This window comes from Muntiacus reevesi, chromosome 12, assembly GCF_963930625.1.
Source record: "Muntiacus reevesi chromosome 12, mMunRee1.1, whole genome shotgun sequence".
In the NCBI taxonomy this organism is placed as follows: Eukaryota; Metazoa; Chordata; class Mammalia; order Artiodactyla; family Cervidae; genus Muntiacus; species Muntiacus reevesi.
Window position 1 is genome coordinate 63,176,672 of NC_089260.1, and position 23,771 is coordinate 63,200,442.

Sequence of the window (23,771 nt, forward strand, 5' to 3'; positions counted from 1 at the left end):
TGCATGGCCCTTAGTGGACACTCGGTAAATCTGTAGGGAAATGAAAGTGAAGTTGTCATGGATTTAGTAGTTTTGCAAACCTGGCAATCCAGTGAGCTGCACATACCATACTGATGAACATTTTGAGTGCTCGCAGTTATACCACTCCCTGGCCTCAACTTGCCAATCTGTAGTATAGGGATGTTCTTACTTGGGTTATTTATTTGTTTGGGAAGATAAAATAAAATAGCTCTGTGAAGTGCTTAGCTCAGTACCTTGCCCATAATAAGCTATAAATTGAAAGAAATTTAAAAAAAATTTGAAAGAAATTGTTGCAACTGATACTCTGCTGATTCTTGTCAGAAGACCTCATTTAATTGCATGTCCACCAGGTTTTAAATTCAACTATATCTTAAACTTGCTCTTGTGACAGTAATGATAATGTGGTTGCCAGAGTTGAGGGGAAGGGATGAAGGAGGGGATTGGGTGAAAGTACACAAAAAGTACAAACTTCTAGATGTGAGACGAAGAAGTTCTGGGGATGTAATGTAAAATAATAACAACGATGACAATACTAGTTAATAATAATAGTGCTTACTGAGTGCCAGAAATTCATCTGTGAGTCAGCGCTTTTCAGTAGAACTTTCTGCAGTAAAGGAAGTGTTCTGTATAAGCACTGTAGAAAGGTGGCCACTAGCTACCTGTGGCTTTTGAGCTCTTGAAATGTGACAGCGTGACTGAGGAACTTTTAGGTTGGTGCAGAAGTAATTGCAGTTTTTGCACTGTTGAAATTTGCCATTTGATATTGGAATATATTATAAATAAATGTAGTTATGTTATATATCATTTTAACACGCATTTCTCATTTTATGTTTTTTTTTGTGTGTGAACAACTTATTACTTGCTGTTTATTTTATATTTACTTTAGACTACGGGAATGATGTTAGACAAAAAGCATATTGTAACAATTTTCTTATTGAGTTCAAAATGGGTTGGAAAGAAGCGGAGACAACTCACAACATCAACAACACGTTTGGCCCAGGAATGGCTAACGAACATACAGTGCAGTGGTGGTTCAAGAAGTTTTGCAAAGGAGATGGAGCCTTGAAGATGAGGAGCACAGTGGCCGGCCATCAGAAGGTAAAAACAACTATTGTGGGCTGTCATCGAAGCTGATCCTCTTACAGCTACATGGAATTTGCCAAAGAGCTCAGTGTTGACCATTCTACAGTCTTTTGGCCGTTGAAGCAAACTGGAAAGGTGAAAAAACTCAGTAAGTGGTGCCTCATGAACTGACTAGAAATTTTTTTAAAAATTTCATTTTGTACTGTCTTATCTTATTCTATGCAACAACAATGAACCATTTCTTGATTAGATTGTGATGTACGATGAAAGTGGACCAGTGATGACCAGCTCAGTGCTTGAACCAAGAAGAAGCTCCAAAGCACTTCCCAAAGCTAAATTTGCACCAAAAAAGGGTCATGGTCACTCACTGTTTGGTGGTATGTTGCTGGTGTGAATCCTGGTGAAACCAGTACATCTGAGAAGTATGCTTAACAAATTGATGACATGCACTGAAAACTGCAATGCCTGCAGCTGGCATTGGTCAACAGAAAGAGCCCTATTCTCCACAACAATGCCCGACTGCATGTTGCACAACCAATTCTTCAAAAATTGAATGAATCATGCTATGAAGTTTTGCCTCATCTGCCATATTCACTGACCTCTCACCAACTGGCTACTACTTCTTCAAGCATCTCAACAACTTTTTGCAGGGAAAACACTTCTGCAACCAGCAGGATGCAGAAAATGCACTCCAAGAGTTTGTCAAATCCCAAAGCAGAGATTTTTATGCTACAGGAATAGACAAACATTTCTCATTGGCAAAAATGTGTTGCCTATAATGGTTCTTATTTTGATTAATAAAATTGTGCTTGAGCCTAGTTACAATGATTGAAAATTCACAGTCCAAAAATGTAATTACCGTTGCACCAACCTCATAAATTTTTTATTGTATTTAATTTTAATTAATTTAGATTTGAATAACCACATGTAGCTAGGGGCTACTGTATTTGGATTCCAAAGCCCTACAATCTTTAAATGCATTAATTCATTTAGTATTCATGACAATGCAGAGACTTTTGTAGAGTTAGAGAGAGATGAGGAGATCAGGTTTCTCAGAGGTTACCTAAGACTTCACAGCTTGTCTGAAGCAGAGCTAGGCTTTAAAGGTTAAATCCTTGGGTAATCTGGTTGCAGGGGCTCTGCTGGCACCTCCTTTGTGTCAGTCTCAATAACTGAAGTCCCACAGGCAAGGGGTCAAGCTGACATGTCTGTGTTCTTCTTGCATGGAAGCTGAGAAAGTGAATTTCTGGTTCCTGCCCTAGTGAGGTATCACTCATAAAGTGGAAAATTCCCAAAACAAAGGAAAGTTTCCTAGATTCTCAACCAGTGAGCTTGGCCACTCAGCCTCTGTATGCACTTTCCTTCCAGACTTAAACTTGCTAACAGTGCAACAATAGGAAATTGCTCCATTCTAACATGTTGCAGCTCTCTCATAAAAGTGAAAAATATGCTCTCTCTTTCCCTCATACAGCATCTTAAGTGTCTGTTTCCAAGTCTAGGATATTTGGGACACACTTAATCCTTTACGTCCCTGCTGTTCCATTATGGTCCTTTGTAACTAGTGAGCCACCAGCTTACTTTTTGTAAAATAGGAACAGGAAAAGAAAGGAAGAAATTAGTTAAAAACATAAATTTGTACATGTCAGACCAAGGAAGAAATATGACTGGATACTTAGCTTTTGCTATTGATCCTGAACCCATGGTTGGTAATTTTAACTCCCTTCTCTAGTACCTGTTGTATATTCTCTTTCCCCTCAATAGACTCTCAAATGATGGAGGTTTTTACATGACTACAACAGCACTTACTGGGGTAGATGTGTTCTTGGTGATTCTGTCTTTATGGAGTTGCTTTCGACTCTCATTATCTTTAGATAATGACGTGGCAAACCTAGGAGGTAGTCCAGGTTGCAGACACACACCTCCTTTTCCTCACTCTGTAGCAGTAATCCTGTTTACCCTTGGTAATTAAGATTCATTGCCCCAACCAGTTCTGTAACCTCAATTTTTGTCTGTCTGGTCAGTGTCATGAGAAGCTCAAAATTGCTAGGTTGCTGTTTAAGCTCCCCAAATCACTTGAAGGCATTGTTGAGTCCCTAGGTGAAATCAGTCTTCTCTTGGATACTAAGACTGTTAGACCTGCAGAACTCGAGTTGCAGTCATGGGAGAAAAAAAAAATGCAAGTCGGTCGGTCATTAGGTGTAAGTGAGAGAGGGGAAGATTGACAGCTAATTCAACTTTTGTCCCTTGGTCGGTGTTCTGGTTATTGGAGAAACTGTCTCATATATTATTCACTGGTTACCCGCATGCTGGGGCCTTTAACCTCATGGGGTATTGTTTCCCCAGCAGCACTGGAACTGGATCTTCAGCAGATGATCTAGCATTTTTAGGAGATCATCTTTCTGGATAATGGGGTACTTGGGAAGCCCAGTATATCCCATTATCATTAACCCATTGCTGTCCTTTTTCTATTTTAAAATCTTGAGTGAGATACCGTAGTGATAAATAAGGCGTTGAATAATTCTGTAGATTTTGACAGAGGCTTAGTGGACAGGAATGCAATTTTATTAAGTTCAGAATAAATGTCTTTTCATATGAGAACTAATAAATGACCATTGAAGGTGAAGGATATCTGCTTGAAATCAAGTATATTTTCATAAAGTTAGGATGAGTTATGAAAGTTCATTTTGAGTTGGCACTTGGAGGCACATACAAAGCAAAATTAAGTTGAAAGGATGTTTGAATGAGTTGCAGTCATTTGTCACTGACTCAGTATGACCTTGGGCAAGACGCTTAATCACCGTAAACTGCCCATTTCTCACATCTGTCAAATTGGGATAATGATACTTGTGCATAGAAGGCTTTGAACCACTCAGATGAAAGGTTTTGTGCAATTGCAACGTGTTTGTTAATAACAACAGTAAAAATCCTCATCTCACTCTCCCCTCAGCCTGACCTGTGTTTAAATTGAGCAGTACATAAAAAGATTGCCTGTGCAATGATGTTCTCGGCATTTATGTTGTCGCATGCTCTCCTAGCATCTAATGCGTTTCCTTCACAGCACTTCTCACAGCTGATGATAGGGTATTTGACTCTTTGAATAGTACTGTTTTCCTCCACTATACCCCAAACCCCGAGTCCAGCAGGAACCAGGTTAGTCTGTTTACTAAGGAATCTCCAATGCCTAGCACAGTGCCTGCATGCAGTAGGCATTTGGTAAATATTTATTGAATAGATGAATAAATAGTATAGGTAAATAATGGCTATTTCTATAAGCTCTGCCTAAGAAAGAAAGAAAAAGAAAATAGAGAAGAAAATAAAGCAAACAATAACAAAGCCCAGAAAGGCAAATCAGCATTTTGGTTCCTTCACCCGGCTCCTCACACCACCCGCCCCTCCCCCCCACCATATTTGAATCCTGTAACAAATATGTCATTCCTGTTGGTCATAGTCTTATAGTGGGATTGGTGCCATGAGGAATGATTGGGATGATTTTCAACAGCAGAAATGGTTAGTAACAGATGTACATAGATGAGGTTGCCTCATTCAGCTGCCATCTGTGGGACAACTGTCTATTCCAGTAGGACGTGTCCATTAGAACTAGACCAATGGCACTTTCCCACAGGTTTAAATTTATTCATTTTCAAATTTTTTCTGAAAGGCTTGAAGAGGGAAAGATGTTTCCATGCCCAGTAATGGTGTATTACAACACCTGGGCAAACTGAGACGTCCATTCAATGTGTCATAATGTTCAACAAGGAAGTGTTCCTTCCCTCTTAAGTGTTTCTGTCAAAAGTCAAACTAAATAATGGCACTAGGAAACTCACTCAACTGCAAATAATTGAGTCCAACAGAGTTCAGTGCAGATTGTGCAATTGACAACAGAAACTGGCCTGAGATGAAGGGTATAATCCATGCTGGTCATCATTAGTGTGTGTGATATATGTGTTGTGGTGGTGGTTTTTTTTAAAGGTCATGGGCAGTATAGTAAAGTCTCTAGAAAATATGTGTCTCCATTGCAGTTAGGTTGTAGTCGGTGAAAGCATAGTGATTTGTAGCCTGGACATGCCTTTCAGTGAAAACTTCTGCAAGCTTTTTTGCTATATATAGGTGGAGATAGGGTTGGCCTATATAAATTTACCCAGTGCATGACCAGTTGGGTTGGTGGTGTGTCGTAAGTTTGGGCCAACGTCCATAAATGTCTCAGCAATTATACTAAGTGCGTATGCTGCCTGGTATCCAGTTGGAACTCTGTAAATATTGGTGAATGAATGTTCTAGGACTAGTTGAGACAGTTCTCTCTGGATTCCCAGCATGAAAGTAGGTCCCACAACCTTAGATCATGAATTGGAACTGGGAATAGTTAGCATACTGAGCAGAACACAAAGCATGTTGCTTATCACCACTGTGTACCCATGATAAACTTCTCAAGGCTGTGTGATATCCAAAATATAAATCATTAGGTATATGTTCTTTTGGAAGCCAGACATCTAACAGTGGCTGTTTTGGAGAGAGTAAATCCATCTTGAGTCTTTGTTCAGTTGCAAGAATGACTAATTTTATACTAGATTCTCACATGATTCAGAAGTGTGTGAATGACTCAGCCCATTAATATCCTTCACTCCTGTGATCTTCTCTTCCAGTGAAATAATAGCTATAAGGCAATAATGATGATTGGCGAAGGAGACCTTGACTTTGCCCTGTAGCAATAAAATGACACACTTTGAGTAATTGCATATGTGTGCAATATTGTTTGAAAGAAATGAAGTGTGTGATCATCATATAAATACTATAAATTTTTGTTTAAAGCATGCTGAAAATAATATGTAGTTTCAGTATGGGCAAAGACCACAAGTTTGCCTTTTGTTCCTGCCTTTATTTCTTTTTCTGACCCGAGCCTCTGTTCATAGGGACTAGCCACCAGAGACCTGACTTCATTGTTACAGTCAGCTCCTTAATTGCCTTCCCTGGCTGACATAGGACAAACACTGAAGGCACAGGAATGTTGGGTTCCAGTTAAAGGTAGCTAGAGGTTCTCAAGTGCTTTTGAACTCAAGCTGAGCAGTTAGTTGGAGAGTCTCTGGAACATTTGGCAACATGTGCTTTGTCTTCACTGCTCCATCATTTTGAAACAATTCATTCAACAAAAGTCTGTGTATTTTGAAGTCAGCAGTTTGTGCACATCTCACTCTTGCTAAAGTCCCCAGTGACCCAGTCAGCGAGTCCAACAGATACTTCTCAGTCCTTCTTTAGCTTGACTTCTGTGCAGCATTTGACAGATCTTGAAACATCCTAGACTTTTGGGACACTGTCTTTTGGTTGTCCTCTTAATTCTTGCACTTTTTATTTCTTGACCCTTTGAACTACCCCATAAATTCAGTATTCTCCAGAGTTCTTGCCTTACTCTTTTTTTTTTTTTGGTTTCTGTTTATTTCCTCTCCTTGGTAATCCCATTCATTTCCAGGTTTCCATTAAAATCCATGCCCTGATTTCTCTATGTGGGTATTCATGTCAGTTTGTGGAGCTGCAGGCCTGGGTATCCAGCTACCCTGGAGATACACATAATGATAATCACAACAATAACACCTACTCCTCACTGACTGTTCTCTGTGACAGACAGCTCAGCAGAGCTGTATTGCTTCATCCCAACTATTCTTGTCCGCAACATCAAGAGGGAAATCCTGTTATTATTTTCTGTCTACAAGTGAGGAAACTAAGGTTAGATGCATTTAGTAACTTTTCTAACATCATTCGGTTAGCAGAAGAGCCTCATTTGTAATCTCAAGTCTAGAGCCCAAGGTTTTCATTAATACTTGGGATTAGCATGTCAGAATGGAATCCTTTACTTTCCCCTTTCTTCCTCACACTCTCCTTTCCCCGTTATTCTCTGTCCTGTTTGAAAGGACCATAGTTCATCCCTAAAGTAGATGTATGGGGATTGCACTTGACCCCCAAAGATTGTGGATAACAGCAGTACTTTGCTTTTTTGTGTCTAAAGTATTGACATCTTGTTTGCATTAATAAGGTTAGGTTAGGTTTCAAATTCCTGGCTTCAGGCTGATAATGTATTGTTTGGTCTCTATGTTGTTTTAAAGAACAGAAGAAAAAAAAGACCTCACAGAAGTCTAGATTTGTGACTTGCTGTCGCATGGCAGTGGTCCCCCAGAGCTGCGGGCGGCTTCGTCTCCCCTGGGAAGCCGCGCTCAGCACGGCGCTCACCACTCCTCTTAGCCTGTACTTCTCAGGGGTTTCCTCAGGTCCGTGAGTGTGCGGCCTGTGGACACTTAGGACCCCTGGTGAAGACCCCTGTGCTTTGCAGGTGGTCGCCTTCCCTCTCTGGTTTTTGCCCTAGTGCTTGAAGTGAAGTGAAAGTTGCTCAGTCGTGTCCGACTCCTTGCGACCCCATGGACTATACATACAGTCCATGGCATTCTCCAGGCCAGAATACTGGAGTAGGTAGCCGTCCCGTTCTCTAGGGGATCTTCCCAATCCAGGGGTTGAGCCCAGGTCTCCTGCATTGCGGGTGGATTCTTGACCAGCTGAGTTACCAGGGAAACCCCTAGTACTTGAAGGATTTCCTCAAATGAAATCTGTTACTTGGTTTCTCTTAGTGTTTCTGATTATGTTCCCCCACTGGTTCCTTCTCAGTCCGCAAACATGTTGAAGGCTCTGTGCTAAAGTTGGAAGGAAAGAATTAAAAAAAAAATATGTTCTGTGCGCCAAAGTTAAACACAAACGTGGCATATTTAAGTCTTCATGGCATTGACGGCGTTCCCGATGTCTGATTAAGAAGTGAGAGAAACCCAAGGCCTAGAAGGATTGTCCCCAAATCCACAACTTAGGGACCCAGACCCTCTCGGGGTCTGTGTTCTTTCTCCTCCATCATGTCAACTGCACTTTAAGCTACTGTTGACCGCTGTATGAATAAACAAGTGTCCTTTGCTGTCTCTTTCCCGTGATCTGCTTCCCATCTCTTTCTCCTTCCCTTGCTGCCAAACTTGATTCACTTGCTTGTACGGTACCGTCTTCTCACATCACTAGAGTAGAATTTGCTGTCTCTGTAATTCACTAGTTGATCAGCGTCATTTGAGCCCCTGCTGTAACATAGATGGTGTACTGGGCACCGTGAACTGATCCTTGCCTGAGAGAAGCTTTGCAGGCTAGTAGGCTGAAACAGATAACTAGTGCAGTGCAGTGCACCAGTGCCTGGTGATTAACCCCAGTGGTTGCTTTTTAGCCCATATCTTCCTTGAGCTCTCCTGCATCATTTTTTCCAAAGGACAAGCATCTCTTAAGGAAATTCTCTCTTTTCTTTTCTTTTTGGACTTGCCTTAACTCCTGGTTTTCTTCTTCACTTTTTTTTTTAAGAATTCCTTTTGCATTTCTCTTCTTTTGCTTCACATGCTCTCATTTTAAATGTCTCTCCAGCTGCTTACTAGATCTTTCCACTTAGATGTTGTCCAGACGCTCAGGATTGCCCTTTCTTTCCTCAAGAAAATTTTATTCAGTTAGTTGCTCATATTAAAAATCTTGAAGTCATCATCAGTTTCGTGTCTTCCTCTCACAAAATGACTCAGTAATTCTGCTTCAAAAATAGCATTAGAATTTGATCAAGTTGCCAGACCCTCTGCCATTAGTTAGCATAGTCCAGTAACTTCTTTTTCCTTTCCTGTCTTAGTGCATCCTCGATGCTTTAACTACAGCAATCTTTTTTTTTTTTTTTTTAAGAAAGAAAATTGTCATGGTGTTATCATCACTTTATTCATTAGAGTATTTTAATGTCTTTCCCTGCTGCCTATCAGATCAAGCCTCACTTTCATAGCCTGGCTCCCAAAGCTGTTCACCATTTACTCCTGATCAGCTTTTCTGGTCTTCTCTCCTGTTTAGCTACACAGAGAAGGCACTCACTTGATAAGTGGGTATTACTTAAAAACATGACCTTTTCTTTCCAGGACAGTATTAAATTCCCATTCTGTTAAATACAGTGTCTGCTAAGTTTACTTCTCAGTTAGTTTCTGTCATTTAAAAATTGTAATGGCATAAAGATTAACAGTCTGTAGGCTATTTTCAAAATTCTCTCTTAAAATTTCTTTAACCCAGTGTATGAACTGAACTGTGTTCTCCCAACATTCATATGTTGAAGGCCTAACCTCTCGTATCTCAGAATGTGTTTGGACATAGGGTCTTTAAAATAATCAAAGGTAAAATGAGGTCATTGGGGTGCTTCCTTTTAATGTGGTGACTGGTGTCCTTTCAAGGGAAGAATATTTGGACATAGACACGTACAGAGAGGAGACCGCGTCACAGGGAGAAGACGGCCCTCTACAGATCAGCCCTGCTTGGTCTCAGATTGGTCGCCTTGGTCTCAGATTCCTAGCCTCCAGAACTGTGAAAAAATACACTTCTGTGGTTTAAGCCATCTAGGTAGTGTTGCTCTGCTATGACAGCCTTACCAGACTAGTACACCCAGTGACTTAAAACTCAGGTTTTAAGTCTTGTACCCAGGCAGTTTATCCTTAGGAGAAGGGTGGACTAAGACTCTGATAGAGCCTCTCTTCCCCCTCAGACTTCTTGGAGGTATTTTTATGTTTGTCCTAGAAAAAGAGGGCCATCCTTACTTTTTTCAGACTAGGTAACTATGATCAACTACCAACTCAAAGAATGGCTTTTTTCTTTCCTCATTTGGGATTCTGTATCTCTTTATCTTGAGGATACAAACAATGCAAGAAACCATTAAAAAATAGAATTAATCCCTATTTATTCCACTGATTTAAACAGATAATGAGTTTAATATTTTCCAGGCTCTCAGTTTGAGAGCTGGAATACAGTAAGTTCTCTTTGCAGTGGATAGCTATGCCAACTCCAGCATCAAGTTTCCAGAGAAGGTATTTGCTGCAGTGAAATTGTGTGCTTTACAGCAGTTCTCTGGAGGTTCTGGCTGTGGGGGAAGAAAGCACTCTGAATCGCTAAATCTGATGTATTCAGGTTTTCCTAGTCATACTTCAAATTGCTGCATTGTCAACTCCAAAATGCCTCCATCCCCTGCCCCCACACTTTTCTACCCAGCTCCTCAGCAGTGGTTGTATTTGATCTGGGGAGATAAGTATGTTGAGTGGGTTGGAGACTTTGTTGGAAACTGCATTTACTGATATCTGCTCAGATTAGCTCTTTTCTGATCATGGAAGATTAAATAATAATTTCATACTAACCAAAGACCTTGAGAAGCTTCACAGGTATGCTTTTATTTTATAAGTCCAGAAAGGGAGCCCCTTGTTCCTTTCTAAGAACTCATCATTTATTTTCTGTGTCTACTCTGTGCCCTCTTCTTGCCACAACCTTGAACTTGTCTCATCTTGTTCTCTCCAGTGGAGGGATGGAGAGGAGCTAGTCCCTGGGTAGAAGTGCTCTTATTTTTGTGATATTAGGCATTATTCGATTGATTGTCTTTGTACCTTCTTGTTTCCAAACTGAGCTTTATTGTTTAGCCTTATAGGACTTATTTTAAATGTTTAATTACATATAACTTGTCACTAAAGCCTTGCCATGATTTTCACACCTCTCTGATGATGGATCCAGCACTGGTTGAGCTTCATCAGTACAATGAGAAGACAGTCAGTTCCTATACTCTTGTACTTTACATATAGATTTAGGTATTTTGATTTCATACTTAATTTTCATTTTTGATTTGTCTAACACATGGCATGCATAGCAATTAAACAATAGAAGAGTGTCTAATTCTTTTGTCCATGACAGAAGATAATCAAAGCAGAGGACTTACAGATAATCTTTCAACTTTGAATGGTAAAATATGATGCTTTCAACATTTTTGCATGTTTGAAAATTTTATAATAAAATATTGGGAAGGGGGGAGAATAAAGATTGAGAGGTTAGCCTTGAACAGAATAGGGGCACTTATTCCTGGTGACCGCAGATGGTGGAAGTTCTCCACTCATTTTGTGAAGGAGGAGCCAGTCTCACCTGCCGAGGCCAAGGACCAGAGAAGAGGAGTGCTGGAGAGAATGCAGGACAGACTCGAGAGGAAGGAGAGGGGACCGCACAGACCTAAATGAAAAGAAGGCACCGTCATGCAGGGGTTCCGGTGGAGGTGGCGGACACAGTTGCGCGGTGGTTGTCTGGACACGGCAAGCCAGCAGGGCAGTGAAGGGGTGGTGTGAGGAGCCAGAGGGTAGACGAGGTGAATGAGTTTCTCTGCTCTTCACTGGCAGTCTGTGTCTCAAACAGGGCCCTGTCTCCCTGGTTCTCTGTTGAAGGAAATTCTGTTTTCTACCTCTGTATTTTTATTTGAGTAAAATGAGAGGAAAATACTGTTACAGGACTGTGTCATTGTTAACATTTAACTACAGTAATTTTATCATCCTCCTCAGGTAAAAGAAGAACGTTCAGAGAAAATACCTGATCTAAAATTATTAGTGGAGAAGAAGTTTTTGGCCTTACAGAGTAAGAATTCCGATGCAGACTTTCAAAAGAACGAAAAATTTGTACAATTTAAACAACAGCTGAAAGAACTAAAGAAGCAATGTAAGTCAGCATGCTTTGCTTTGGTTTGGCTATTTTAAATTAGGGAACTGACTGGATGAACAGTTCGAGAAAACTGACTTTTATAGAGTTTGCTTATCTGCTTGGCTTGATCTTCTTTCTAAATCGCTTTTTTATTGTTGTTGTAATTCTGTATTTTGTCTAACTTTTGGTTCAGATCAGCCTGTCCATTTCTGAAAGCCAACGGTTTCCACAAAGTGCTAAGAAAATTCCCCAGCAGGTAGAGAAATTTACACTGTCATTGTCCCACTGCTGGGGAAGAAATTGGGAAAATAAAACTAAAAGCTGTTTTATTAAAATAGCAAAGATATTTTTCAAATTTTAAACTGCTGTGCCAAGCTTTGAAATAACTGTATCTTGATTCTAGTTTTACTGTTTTAGAGTAGTAGGAGCACTGTTTTCTCAAATATGAGACCAAAATTCTGTTGAGCTCTACTATCTTGGTGGTTGTATAAATTCTGTGATTTTCATTTTTTTTTTCTTTTTTGCCTTCCTAGGAATCTTTATTATTATACTCAGGTTTTTAATGCACTTAATTTTAATTTGAAAATGAGAGTAGAAAAATTATTAGTTATACCCCCCAAAATCTTGAAGACAGTATTGGCAGAAATATGTTTTTTATACAGTGAAGTATATGTCCTTTTTTCCCTCCCTTTTTTCCCCATATAATCCACATACCAATTTTATGTAATTTTAGTTTTTACACTAGCATCAGTTGTTGTTCTTTAGGTTTGAGGCTCTTTTATTCCTTAGAGAATTGAAGCAAGTAATTTTTTTCTTAAACTTTGGTTTCATATCACCTTCATTTGCATATACATGGGACAGGCATGCATGATATAAGATAAATTTACTTCATGTTCATATTTGTATTTAGTAGAAGGATTCCTATTTTTAAATAGGCCTTCTTTTAAATATAAGCATTTTCTTTAAATTGATGCTGAGATCTCAAAAAATAACTGAGGAAGCAGCTTTACTTTTGTCTATTTTACAAATAACTTAAGTTTCACAATTTGGAATGTTTTGCAATCATGATGAGACTTTTGCTTTTACTGTAAATTTAAATAGTAAGCATTTTCCCCCACATTTCAAATCTGTGTGTTTTGTTGTTGTTCTTCATTGAACAGCACAGCTACCAAAGCTCTTTAAATTAATTTATACTGTTTCCCCAGATGGATAGCAATTATCCAAATAGGTAATAATTTGTTAATGCCTTTCTGGTCTAGATGCTAGTGAATTGAAGTTTTTGCTTTGGTCAAAAGAACCAAATGTATTTTATTTTTTTCTTGGAGACAATAATCACAAATTATGGCAGGTTTAGCATCTGATCATAATTCTTGATTTTTTTTTTAGATATTTTATAATACAGATTAAAGGACAAATATTCAAAAACAGAAATTTCTTCCCACTTTGTTATTGTTTACAAAGTTATTATTCTATAAGAGAAAACTATAAAGATCTTTAGAATCATATACTCATGTGGAAGTGCCTCCTAATTAACAGTGTGTGTTCAACAGAATTATAATTATTGGAATTATAGTATCATTTCTTTAATTCTCTCTAAAATGAAGAATAAGGGAGCGGTTTCCCCAGGCCAGCAGTATACATCATTTGTCTGGACAGTTAAACCTTACTATAGAGTAAATTTATGTTTAAGAAAACTTCCCCCCGCCCCAAAAAAGAAAACTTCCTTATATAGGGTTTCCTTACATATGGTAACACTAGAATTAAGAGAGCTTTCCTTTTATGTCTCCTAAAGTAATCTTTTTAAAAGTTTTAAAATATCAAATGGTAGAACAAGCAAAATATTAATATTCTTTTAAGATACTCTGTAAGATGTATATACTTTACTTGCAAAAATGTGATTTTTAGTGCATTATTATTAGGGCTATCAATTAAACTGGTGCCATGCTTCCTGGATTTCATTTCTTTAGATGTAACGCTAGTGAGGATGCTGGTTAGCACCAGGCTTGTACAGTTTTGTGGAGCCAAGTCAAAGAGACTATGATTTATAAAGAAGCTGGTGAATCTGTTTATTTTGAGAGCTGTTCTGAAGGCAAGGAATTACAATAGTAATTTTGTGGGTTTTTTTTTTTTTTTTAAAGATTGGAAAAGACAAGCCAGAGAGAGAGGTTTTAATCTAGTTACCTATTTTGACAAAGGCTAAAACATTTTTATGGTCTGCACATAGTAAAAGAGTTCTTTCAATGAAAATCACCCCACATTTTCACCAATTTTATTATACAAGAACGTAAATTGCATGGAATTACATTTTACCAAATAAGGATTTAATGAAAGAAATAAAGGAAGCTCTTAGGCGGGGGGAAATCAAGAAGGAGACTGAAATCAGGAGGTCTGTCTGGTGCCCTGACCTGAGGAGGTGCCCTCATTTCTCAAGGCGACTCTGCCTACAGCAGTTAATCCTGCTGCAGCTCAGCAGCTGGTTCTCAAAGTGACTGGTCTCAAGAACCGCTTACATTCTTAAATTTACTGAGGGCCAGGGACTTCCCTGGTGGTCCAGTGGTTAAGACTGTGCTTCCAGTGCTGAGGATTGAGGTTTCATCCCTGGTTGATTAGGGAACTAAGATCCTGCGTGCCATGGGGTGTGGCCAGTTTATATATGTGTGTGTGTATATATATAAAGAGCATATTTTAAAAAATTATTTTTTATTTAGGGCCCCCAGACAGCTTTTTTTCTTTTCATGGGTTGTAGCTGTTGGCATCTAAATAGAAATCAAAACTGAGGAACTTAAAAAATATTAATCTGCTTTAAAAAATCAATCATAAGTCCTTTATATGTTAATATAAAGAACATTATGACATATAACTAGGTGTTTTCCAAACAAAGAACAATTATTGGGAAGAGTGGCACTATTTTACATTTTTGCAGATCTTTTCAATTTCTGGCTTAATAGAATGCAGCTGGGTCTTCATATTTGCTTATGCATTTAATCTGTTGTGCATTGTTTTGATTGATGATTGAATTTTTTTAAGTGTTTTGGTTGAACCAAAGAAAGTCCAGCTTCACACATAGATAGTTGGACTTGCTGAAAGGATCTTGCAGGCCACTTTGAAAACCACAGATTTAGGCCAGGGATCAGTACGTATGGTCCCATTGGCCAAATCCAGCATATACCCTGTTTCTCTACGACCTGCAAGCTAAGATTTTTTTTTGTTGTTGGGGGGGGTAGTCAGGAGAAGAATAATATGTGATGTGAAAATTAAATAATTCAGATTTTTATTAGAATCTAGACACATTCATTCATTTACATATTGTCTATAGGTGCTTTACATCATAACGGCAGAGTTTAGTGGTTGCATCAGAGACCATCTGACCCACAAAACTTGTTTTTACTATCTCTTTCCTGAGAATATTTATGACTCTTTTCTAAATGGTAATTAAAAATAAGGGAAGGTATTTTTATTGTTAACTTTAGATTTTTTCCTGTTGCTGCTGCTAAGTCACTTCAGTCGTGTCCAGCTCTGTGCAACCCCGTAGACTGCAGCCCACCAGCTCCTCTGTCCCTGGGATTCTCCAGGCAAGAACACTGGAGGGAGTTGCCATTTCCTTCTCCAAAGCATGCCTGCATGCTAAGTCGCTTCGGTCGTGTCTGACTCTGTGTGACCCCATGGACAGCAGCAGCCCACCAAGCTCCTCTGTTCACGGGATTCTCTAGGCAAGAGTACTGGAGTGGGTTGCCATTTCCTTCTCCAAGATTTTTTCCTAAGTACCATGCATTTGTCACCTTGTGTGCCTGCTGTATATGAATCTTTGCAGCTGGTGCTCTGAGATCAAAATAAGGCAGATTTCCAGGACCTGGAAAAGATAATATATACAATTCTGGTAGAGCCATGAAAGCAAATATCCAAGCAAAAGCAAAGACAAAATGTCAAAAACAGGTATTATACAAGTGGGCCTTAATGGAGAGAACAGGAATGCAGATTTTATCTGTGTTGGTTGATAGGGGTTGCCTGGAACTATGTGTTCAAAATACTTTGGAGACTGGGTTCAGGCCTAGCAAGAAAGAGTGTGCTGAAGGATTGTGGGAAAAGAAGAGAGACAGTGCAGATATCTGGTATTTACCATCTCTAGAATATAACAGTAGCAGAAGAATTACACTCATTTGAGGATAGGCTTACCCTAAAGTTCACATTCTTCAGTTGTACACAATAAGATTTTTTTAGTAGTTATTTGTGTCTTGCAGTATTGCCTGGCATTCGATCCATCTTCTTTGGGCAAATTGTTTTATGTGTGGGTACCCAGTGTCCTAAGTATTAGAGACACTATGCCTGCCTCATCTTCCTAGGATTATTACCAAGGTTAAATGAGATAGTAGATCTTTGCAAACTCTGAAAGTTTGCTTTACATTTAAGTTATTATTGAGAAAGAGCTAGTAAAGCATAGTGGAAAGAATGTGAGTTTAGCAGCCAGAAGACCTGGATTTGAGTCAATAAATAAGTAGCCTGATCTCCGTACCAGACCACCCATTTTTCTTAGGGCTAATTCTTAGAGTCATACAAATCAAGATTGTGATTGAAGATGATTTTTATATTTGGTGGCAGTAATGATAAATGAGCCAGCAAATAATTTTCACAGAAGAGAATTCTGTTCCCCTAAATGGTAATCATGGTCTTACTAACCCAAGTTGTAAAATAAACAATATGACTTGGTTTAGGGCAGACAGAACCAGGCCTAGTTGGATAAAATTGTTTTAACTTACCTGAACAATATATTCATATTGTAATATTCTCTCTTCCTTGTCTCTTTTACTTAAACAGTTTATACTATTGCAATTCATGGTTGCCTGTGATTTTAATGTCAGGAGAACTTAATTAGAATATGCAGACATCTCTGTATAAATGGGCTTCCCTGGTAGCTCAGCTGGTAAAGAATCTGCCTGCATTGCCAGAGACCCCAGTTCAATTCCTAGGTCGGGAAGATTGCTGGAGAAGGGATCAGCTACCCACTCCAGTATTCTTGGGTTTCCCTGGTGCTCAGATGGTAAAGAATCCACCTGTAATGCAGGAGACCTGGCTTCAATCCGTGGGTTGGAAAGATCCCCTGGAGAAGGGAATGGCAACCCCCTCCAGTATTCTGGCCTGGAGAATTCCGTGGGGTTGCAGAGAGTCAGACACGACTTTCACTTTCTGTATAAACACTTTGTCAAGTTATCAAGTAATTTTTCTGATGTCCTTTATTCACTTACCAATTATATAATTAGGAGGCATCAAAAGTTTTAGTATAGGTCAGCAAGGCAGAAATTGAGGGCATTTGACAATAGTTCATACTTAGAATCCTTTACAATTTAAAAGCTTCACTTTGTTGTCAAAATAGAATTTACTGTGAATCTGAGAGCTTTAGTATTAAAGTAAATAATAGGTAATGTAATTTTGATGGTACCTTTAAATGTTAAAAGAGCATGTCTTTTTTTAATACAAATTCGCTAATCTGAAGATGTTCACCACAAATTTAACAGTATATTTAGGTCATATATGAGATACACAAAATACAAGATACAGAGATAATTGAATCCATGTGTGAAACTCAGAAGTCAGTTTAAGTGATACATATATCTGGACACAAAACTCATTATCACTTCTCCTAATACCATTTTTCAGTGTGTGTGTGTGTACACACACATAACATAGGAATTCACACTATAATCTTGTAATTATATGGGTTTAGAAAATAACTGTGTACCATCACTTGAAACATGCTCATTATAGAGCTCAAAACTGATAAAATAGGGAGTAGCCATTCACTTCACAAAAGGATTTGCTCAAAGATTCTGTTAGATAGGGAGTTGCTTAGGAATACTAGAATACCTATACTGTTCCTTGTGGGTTGCTTACCCCGTCCCTCATCATCTGTTCAAAGCCACAGTCATTCCGCGTGAGCAGGGCCTTCTGTGTTTTGCCTACTGCTGTGTTCCTGGAGGTCTAGGTACCTGGTATGTGTGGCACAGGTCCTTGATGGTCACAGGAGTCCTCAGAATCACTGCCGTGTACTTGAGACCTTGTGCTTGTCGCTCAGTTGTGGCTCTTTGCAACCCCATGAACGGTAGCCCGCCAGGCCCCTCTGTCCACGGAATTTCCCAGACAAGAATGCTGGAGCGGGTTGCCGTTTCCTACTCCAGGGAATCTTCCCGACCCACAGACTGAACCCGCGTCTCCTGCATTGGCAGGCGGATTCTGGAAAGCCCACCCAAGAGCTTATGCCCTGCCTAGAGGAGATGCTGGCAACCTGGCCAATCCCTGCTGCTATGAGGGAGGGTTGACACAGTGTTACCAGATCTTTAAGTTTTTGGGAAAACCCAGAAGTTTAGCTGGTTGTTTTTCAGTTGTTAAATTGTTGAAACACTGTGCAAACAGAACTGTCAGTTTGTGAGCTTTGATTTTGCCTTCGTATAATACCATTTTTCAGTACCTTGTTAAGCACTTGACAGGGGACATCAGTATTAATTTGGCCAAGTAACAATAGATTATGATTTCTTCAGTGACAGGGATGCTTTTATTTCAAGATACTTCAAAGTAAGGCCAGAGTGTGCATTTCATGCCATTTGGGAATGTGTAGTAGGAACCCAGTGGATTCTGTTGAAAAGCAGGTGGAGATTTTATGTTGAGGGGCCAAGTAGGGGAATCCCTACACCAGTTGCAGATGAACAGTGGAGTTTTAGAGAAGATTAGCTCTTTTGAGGATTGAAAAGGTGTATGTGAGTTTTGACGCCTACTGGAAGGAGAGAGGTGAGGAAGAAGCAAAGCAGGTGCTTAGAAATATGTTGAATATATTTAAACTACAACAGGTGTTGACCAACCTGACTTAATGCTGACCCCCTTCAACCTATAAATCTCTTTGTTGTGCAATATAACTGTCTATCCAAACAACATGTATTGCTGGCCTGCAATTAACCAAAGCCCAAGACCCTTTTTCTCATTCATCTGTGTTCCTTTTGTTCCTTATCTAGTTAGAGCTCAGGTAATATTTATTCAGCAGAATTATTCAACTAGAAAAAGAGGGTCAGAATCTAGTTAAGGTAGTCTGATGGTAAAATGTCTTTTCCCTTCGATACTGTGCCATCAGTAGAGAAAAAAAGAAGAGGATGAAAATTGGCATACATGGCTTTGGGATCTAAAATCATCAGCAGAGGGTTAACAACTATAATGTTTTTGACAGTCCTTTATTTTTTTAACTACTCAGAAAAGACAACATACATGATTCTGTGTTATAACCTGTTATAGTGATATGTTGGTGTAAATATATCGTCTATGTAGCAATACATAGTTTTTAACACCACAGCAGCATCATACTCAGGAATTGATGCTCACTTATATATGAATGCTTAGAACATTTAAGCAAACTTATAAAAGTCTAAGCTTGCTGGCTCTTCTATAGACAATTTTATCATCTCTGTGGCCCTTAGTTGATCTTCATTTTTTCTTTGATGTTGATGACACCATCACCATTCTTTTGCTGGATGCCCACTGATTGTTGGGAAATGCTATTAAGTCATAAGTTTCACAACAGAGATTGACTTTTCCACAGTGGATTACATCCCTGGCCTGAGGACTCATACTCATTGAGTGAAATTTACACCTTGTGCAAATGCTTTATTCTTTGTGTATTTGCCTCTCTCCTTCTTCCTGTTTGAGTCATTCTGTCTGATTCTTTTGTGTCTCTTTCCTCCCTTCTGCTTTCTTTGTGTTTCCCACCCAGATGGTTTCTCTTTCCGGTAGGTCTTTTATTTGCATCAGGGGTAGCTAAGTGCTACCATTCCCGTCTTAATGATGAAGCAGCTTCCGAGAGATTAAGTGATATACCCAAGGTTACAAAGCTTGTAAACAGTGGAACCAGATGACAAGAGATGCCAAGGGGAGAGAAAGTATTAGAAAGAGATGTAACTATCCTCTCTCTTCTGTTTCATAAAGTTATTTCCTAGGAAGTTTTACACTTTAAAGCAGATTTGGGGTTCAGTTCAGTTCAGTTGCTCAGTTGTGTCCAACTTTTTGCAACCTCGTGGATTCTAGGACATCAGGCTTCCCTGTCCATCACCAGCTCCCGGAACTTGCTTAAATTCATGTCCATCAAGTCGGTGAAACCGTCCAACCATCTCATCCTCTCGTCCCCTTCTCCTCCTGCCTTCAATCTTTCCCAGCATCAGGATCTCTTCTAAGGAGTCAGTTCTTCGCATCAGGTGGCCAAAGTATTGGAGCTTCAGGTTCAGCATCAGCCCTTCCAATGAATATTCAGGACTGATTTCTTTTAGGGTTGACTGATTTGATCTCCTTGCAGTCCAACGGACTCTCAAGAGCTAGTGAAACTAATTCAGATCAGATTGATTCTGTTGTGGTGGAGTTTTAATCAGGGCATTAAGCTATCAGGGAGCTCTTTGGGAGTGAAAAATTGGCTTTTCTACATGCATGTGGTAATAAGCAATAAAAGACGCCCGTATACTCCACCTTCACTCTAGAGTTTCCCCTAGTCTTTTAGGAAAATAGTATTAATAGAAGTAATAACCAGGCTTTGTACAATGACTACTACATGTGGTACTTAATCAGTGCTAGTTGAATTATTAATGCACAGGCATTGTTTGAGGGCTTGCCTATAAAAGGTATTTGTATACTTTATATACATCATTATTTATTTCTCACAATTCTACAACACCTTTACCCATATTATAAATTAGAAAATATGCAGAGAGGTAAGATGACTTCCCTAAGGTCATAATGCTGAAATTCAAACCCAGGTTGAGGTGACACCAGAGTTCATGTTCTTTCCCTTGTGTACCACACCAACTCTTGAAGACCTTTCCACGTTTTTTTTCCTCTTCTCTCAATTCAAGCATTTCATACATCTCTTTAAAAATTGATGTGTCCTGGGACTCTCAAGTAGTGAACAGTGAACCCAGATTATGGATCTCTGTTGATACCCTCTGGTGACACTGGTGGAATCTGCTTCATCTGGCTGAGAACCTCTTGCTTAGTTGTGTTTAGAGATCAGGGAGTAGGGTTCATATCAGGCCTTATATAAGAGTACTTTGTGTATGCTGATATTGCTTTCAAAGCAGCCCCTAGAGAATCACATTGTAGCTGAGCCCATTTTATAAAGAAGTGAGACTCAAAAGGCGAGTAGTTTGGTCAAGGTCTCAAAGTAAGTTACAGAGTGAAACTGAGTCCTCCTTTTCTAGCTCCCATGGTTTTGGCAATACATTCAGTAAACAGTGCATGAGAATGCCTTTTCCGGTGTGAATAGTTGCCGTGCAAGGGAGAAAGGAATAGGATGTTTATTACACCACAAGTTCAGAACAAATTCCATGAAATGTACTTCAAGCATAACAGTAGTAATCCCATGCACATCCATCATCCCTTTTAATCTTTGCAGCATCCACGTGCCAGTGAGGAATGTGTGGAAAATGCAGGTTCTGTTTTTAGCAGACTGGTTCCTGGAGGTGACATATTTACCCAGTGTCTCAGTATCAGGAGATCAGAAGGATAACAAATACATCTCTGAGGAGAGGGGAAGCTTTAGAATGAGAGATGACTATAATTAAAGTTATTAGGAAAGAAAGGTTCAGGTATCAAGGGAAGAATGAGTCAGCAGCAAGTTTAAATGAACTGTGGACTGCGGGTGTTTCTCTCCTGGTGGCTTATTTTGAGAGAGTGTGATGTCATCCGTGCCCATAAAGCAGCCTGACCCCAGAATAGGAGTAGGTGTCCTGGAGAGATGCACGTCACGCTTAAGAATTGTCTTGTTGAGTGAGATACTAATTCCTGAGATTGGAAGGATCTAATTTGTAATCATTAGATGTACATAATGGGTACCCATTTTTAGTTGGCATCTGGCTCCTACCAGCCCCTGGAAACCACTGTTGTTGTTTTTTCCCTCCATGTAGTTTTGGCTTTTCCAGATTGCTGCATACATGGAATCATATAGGGTGTAACCTTGTAAGTGGCTTTTTTCCACTAAAGCAGAATGTGTGTGAGTTTCATCCACAGTTTGTTGCATCATGTTGCTATAGTAGTCCATCATATAGATGTACCATAGTTAAATGCTCTTCTGTTCAGTCCCCAATTCAAGGTCATTTCAGTGGTTTCCAGCTTGGAGCCATTATGTATAAAGCTGTTCCAAGTGTCATGTACAGGCTTTTATGTGAATGTAACTTTTAATTTCTCTTGGATAAATATCTAGGTGTGTGACTGCTGGCTTATATGGTGAGTAGGCATTTAACTTACAAGACACTGATAGACTGTTTCCCAACATGGTTCCATCTTATATTCCTGTGAGCATTGTATTACTAGTTGCTGTGTACCCTTACCAGCCCTTATATTATTTTGGTTTTGTTTTTAATTTTAGCCATTCTAGTAAGTCTGTAATGTTCATTGTAGACTTAGTTTGTGTTTTTCTAATGACAGTGATGCTGAACATGAAGTTCTTTTTTTGTACTTAAATTTTTCAAATAATGTTCATGTTTTTCTATTCATGTATCTCCTCCATTTATTCTTTAGTTTATCCAAGAATCATTTTAGACCATTTGTGGCAGTGTTTCTCACTCAGTCTTGTTCCCGCACCAGCAGCCATTAGCATCACCTGGAAACTTACTGCAAATACAGATTTTTCAGATGCACTCAAGATCAACTGAATCAGAAACTCTGGGAATGGGCTGAATTTTAATGTCCCTCCAGGTGATCTCCTCTGAGCCAGAGTTTGAGGACCATTGGTTTGCAGTAGTGGTGCTTACCCATCACTTGATGTCAGTATCAGCTGCGAACCTTAAAAGTAAAATTAGAGTCCAATTCCAACCCCCAGAGGTTCAGAATTAATTAGTTGGTGTCTCATGGGGCTCTAGGCATTTTTTTTTTTTTAAGTTCTCTTGGTGGTGCTAATGTACAATCAAGGTTGAAAGTAACTTATCTACCAGTGGTTGTTTAACTAGGCATTGTAGAGGACACAAATCCGACTTCTAGTTCCAGATCTCATGTAGTTTGTTATCTAAGAGGGAAGGTCCAAAAATACACAGCATCAGTTCAGTTCAGTTCAGTTCAGTCGCTCAGTCGTGTCCTACTCTTTGCAACCCCATGAATTGCAGCACGCCACGCCTCCCTGTCCATCACCAACTCCCGGAGTTTACTCAAACTCATGTCCATCGAGTCAGTGATGCCATCCAGCCATCTCATCCTCTGTCATCCCCTTCTCCTCCTGCCCCCAATCCCTCCCAGCATCAGGGTCTTTTCCAATGAGTCAACTCTTCGCATGAGGTGGCCAAAGTATTGGAGTTTCAGCTTCAGCATCAGTGCTTCCGGTGAACACCTAGGACTGATCTCCTTCAGGATGGACTGGTTGGATCTTCTTGCAGTCCAAGGGACCCTCAAGAGTCTTCTCCAACACCACAGTTCAAAAAGCATCACTTTTTCAGCACTCAGCTTTCTTCACAGTCCAACTCTCACATCCATACATGACCACTGGAAAAACCATAGCCTTGACAAGACGGACCTTTGTTGTCAAAGTAACGTCTCTGCTTTTTAATACGCTATCTAGGTTGGTCATAACTTTCCTTCCAAGGAGTAAGCGTCTTTTAATTTCATGGCTGCATTCACCATCTGCAGTGATTTTGGAGCCCAAAAAAATCAAGTCAGCCACTGTTTCCCCATGTATTTCCCATGACGTGATGAGACCAGATGCCATGATCTTAGTTTTCTGAATGTTGAGCTTTAAGCCAACTTTTTCACTCTCCTCTTTCACTGTCAATCAAGAGGCTTTTTAGTTCCTCTTCACTCTCTGTCATAAGGGGGGTGTCATCTGCATATCTGAGGTGATTAATATTTCTCCCAGCAATCTTGATTCCAGCTTGTGCTTCTTCCAGCCCAGCATTTCTCATGATGTACTCTGCATATAAGTTAAATAAGCAGGCTGACAATATACAGCCTTGACGTACTCCTTTTCCTATTTGGAACCAGTGTGTTGTTCCATGTCCAGTTCTGACTGTTGCTTCCTGACCTGCATATAGGTTTCTCAAGAGGCAGGTCAGGTGATCTGGTATTCCCATCTCTTTCAGAATTTTCCACAGTTTATTGTGATCCTCACAGTCAAAGGCTTTGGCATAGTCAATAAAGCAGAAATA

The 23,771-nt window shown here is 39.5% G+C and overlaps 1 protein-coding gene across 8 annotated transcripts in view; it reads left to right on the plus strand.

Annotated features, from left to right (window-relative positions):
- Positions 1 to 23,771, plus strand: part of NSMCE2 (NSE2 (MMS21) homolog, SMC5-SMC6 complex SUMO ligase) — a 230,332-nt gene that overhangs the window by 64,198 nt on the left and 142,363 nt on the right. For all 8 annotated transcript variants that reach the window (XM_065903317.1, XM_065903318.1, XM_065903311.1 and 5 more), the window contains one exon: positions 11,487 to 11,640. In XM_065903317.1, coding sequence (XP_065759389.1) covers positions 11,487 to 11,640 — 154 coding nt within the window. The remainder of the gene's footprint in view (positions 1 to 11,486; positions 11,641 to 23,771) is intronic.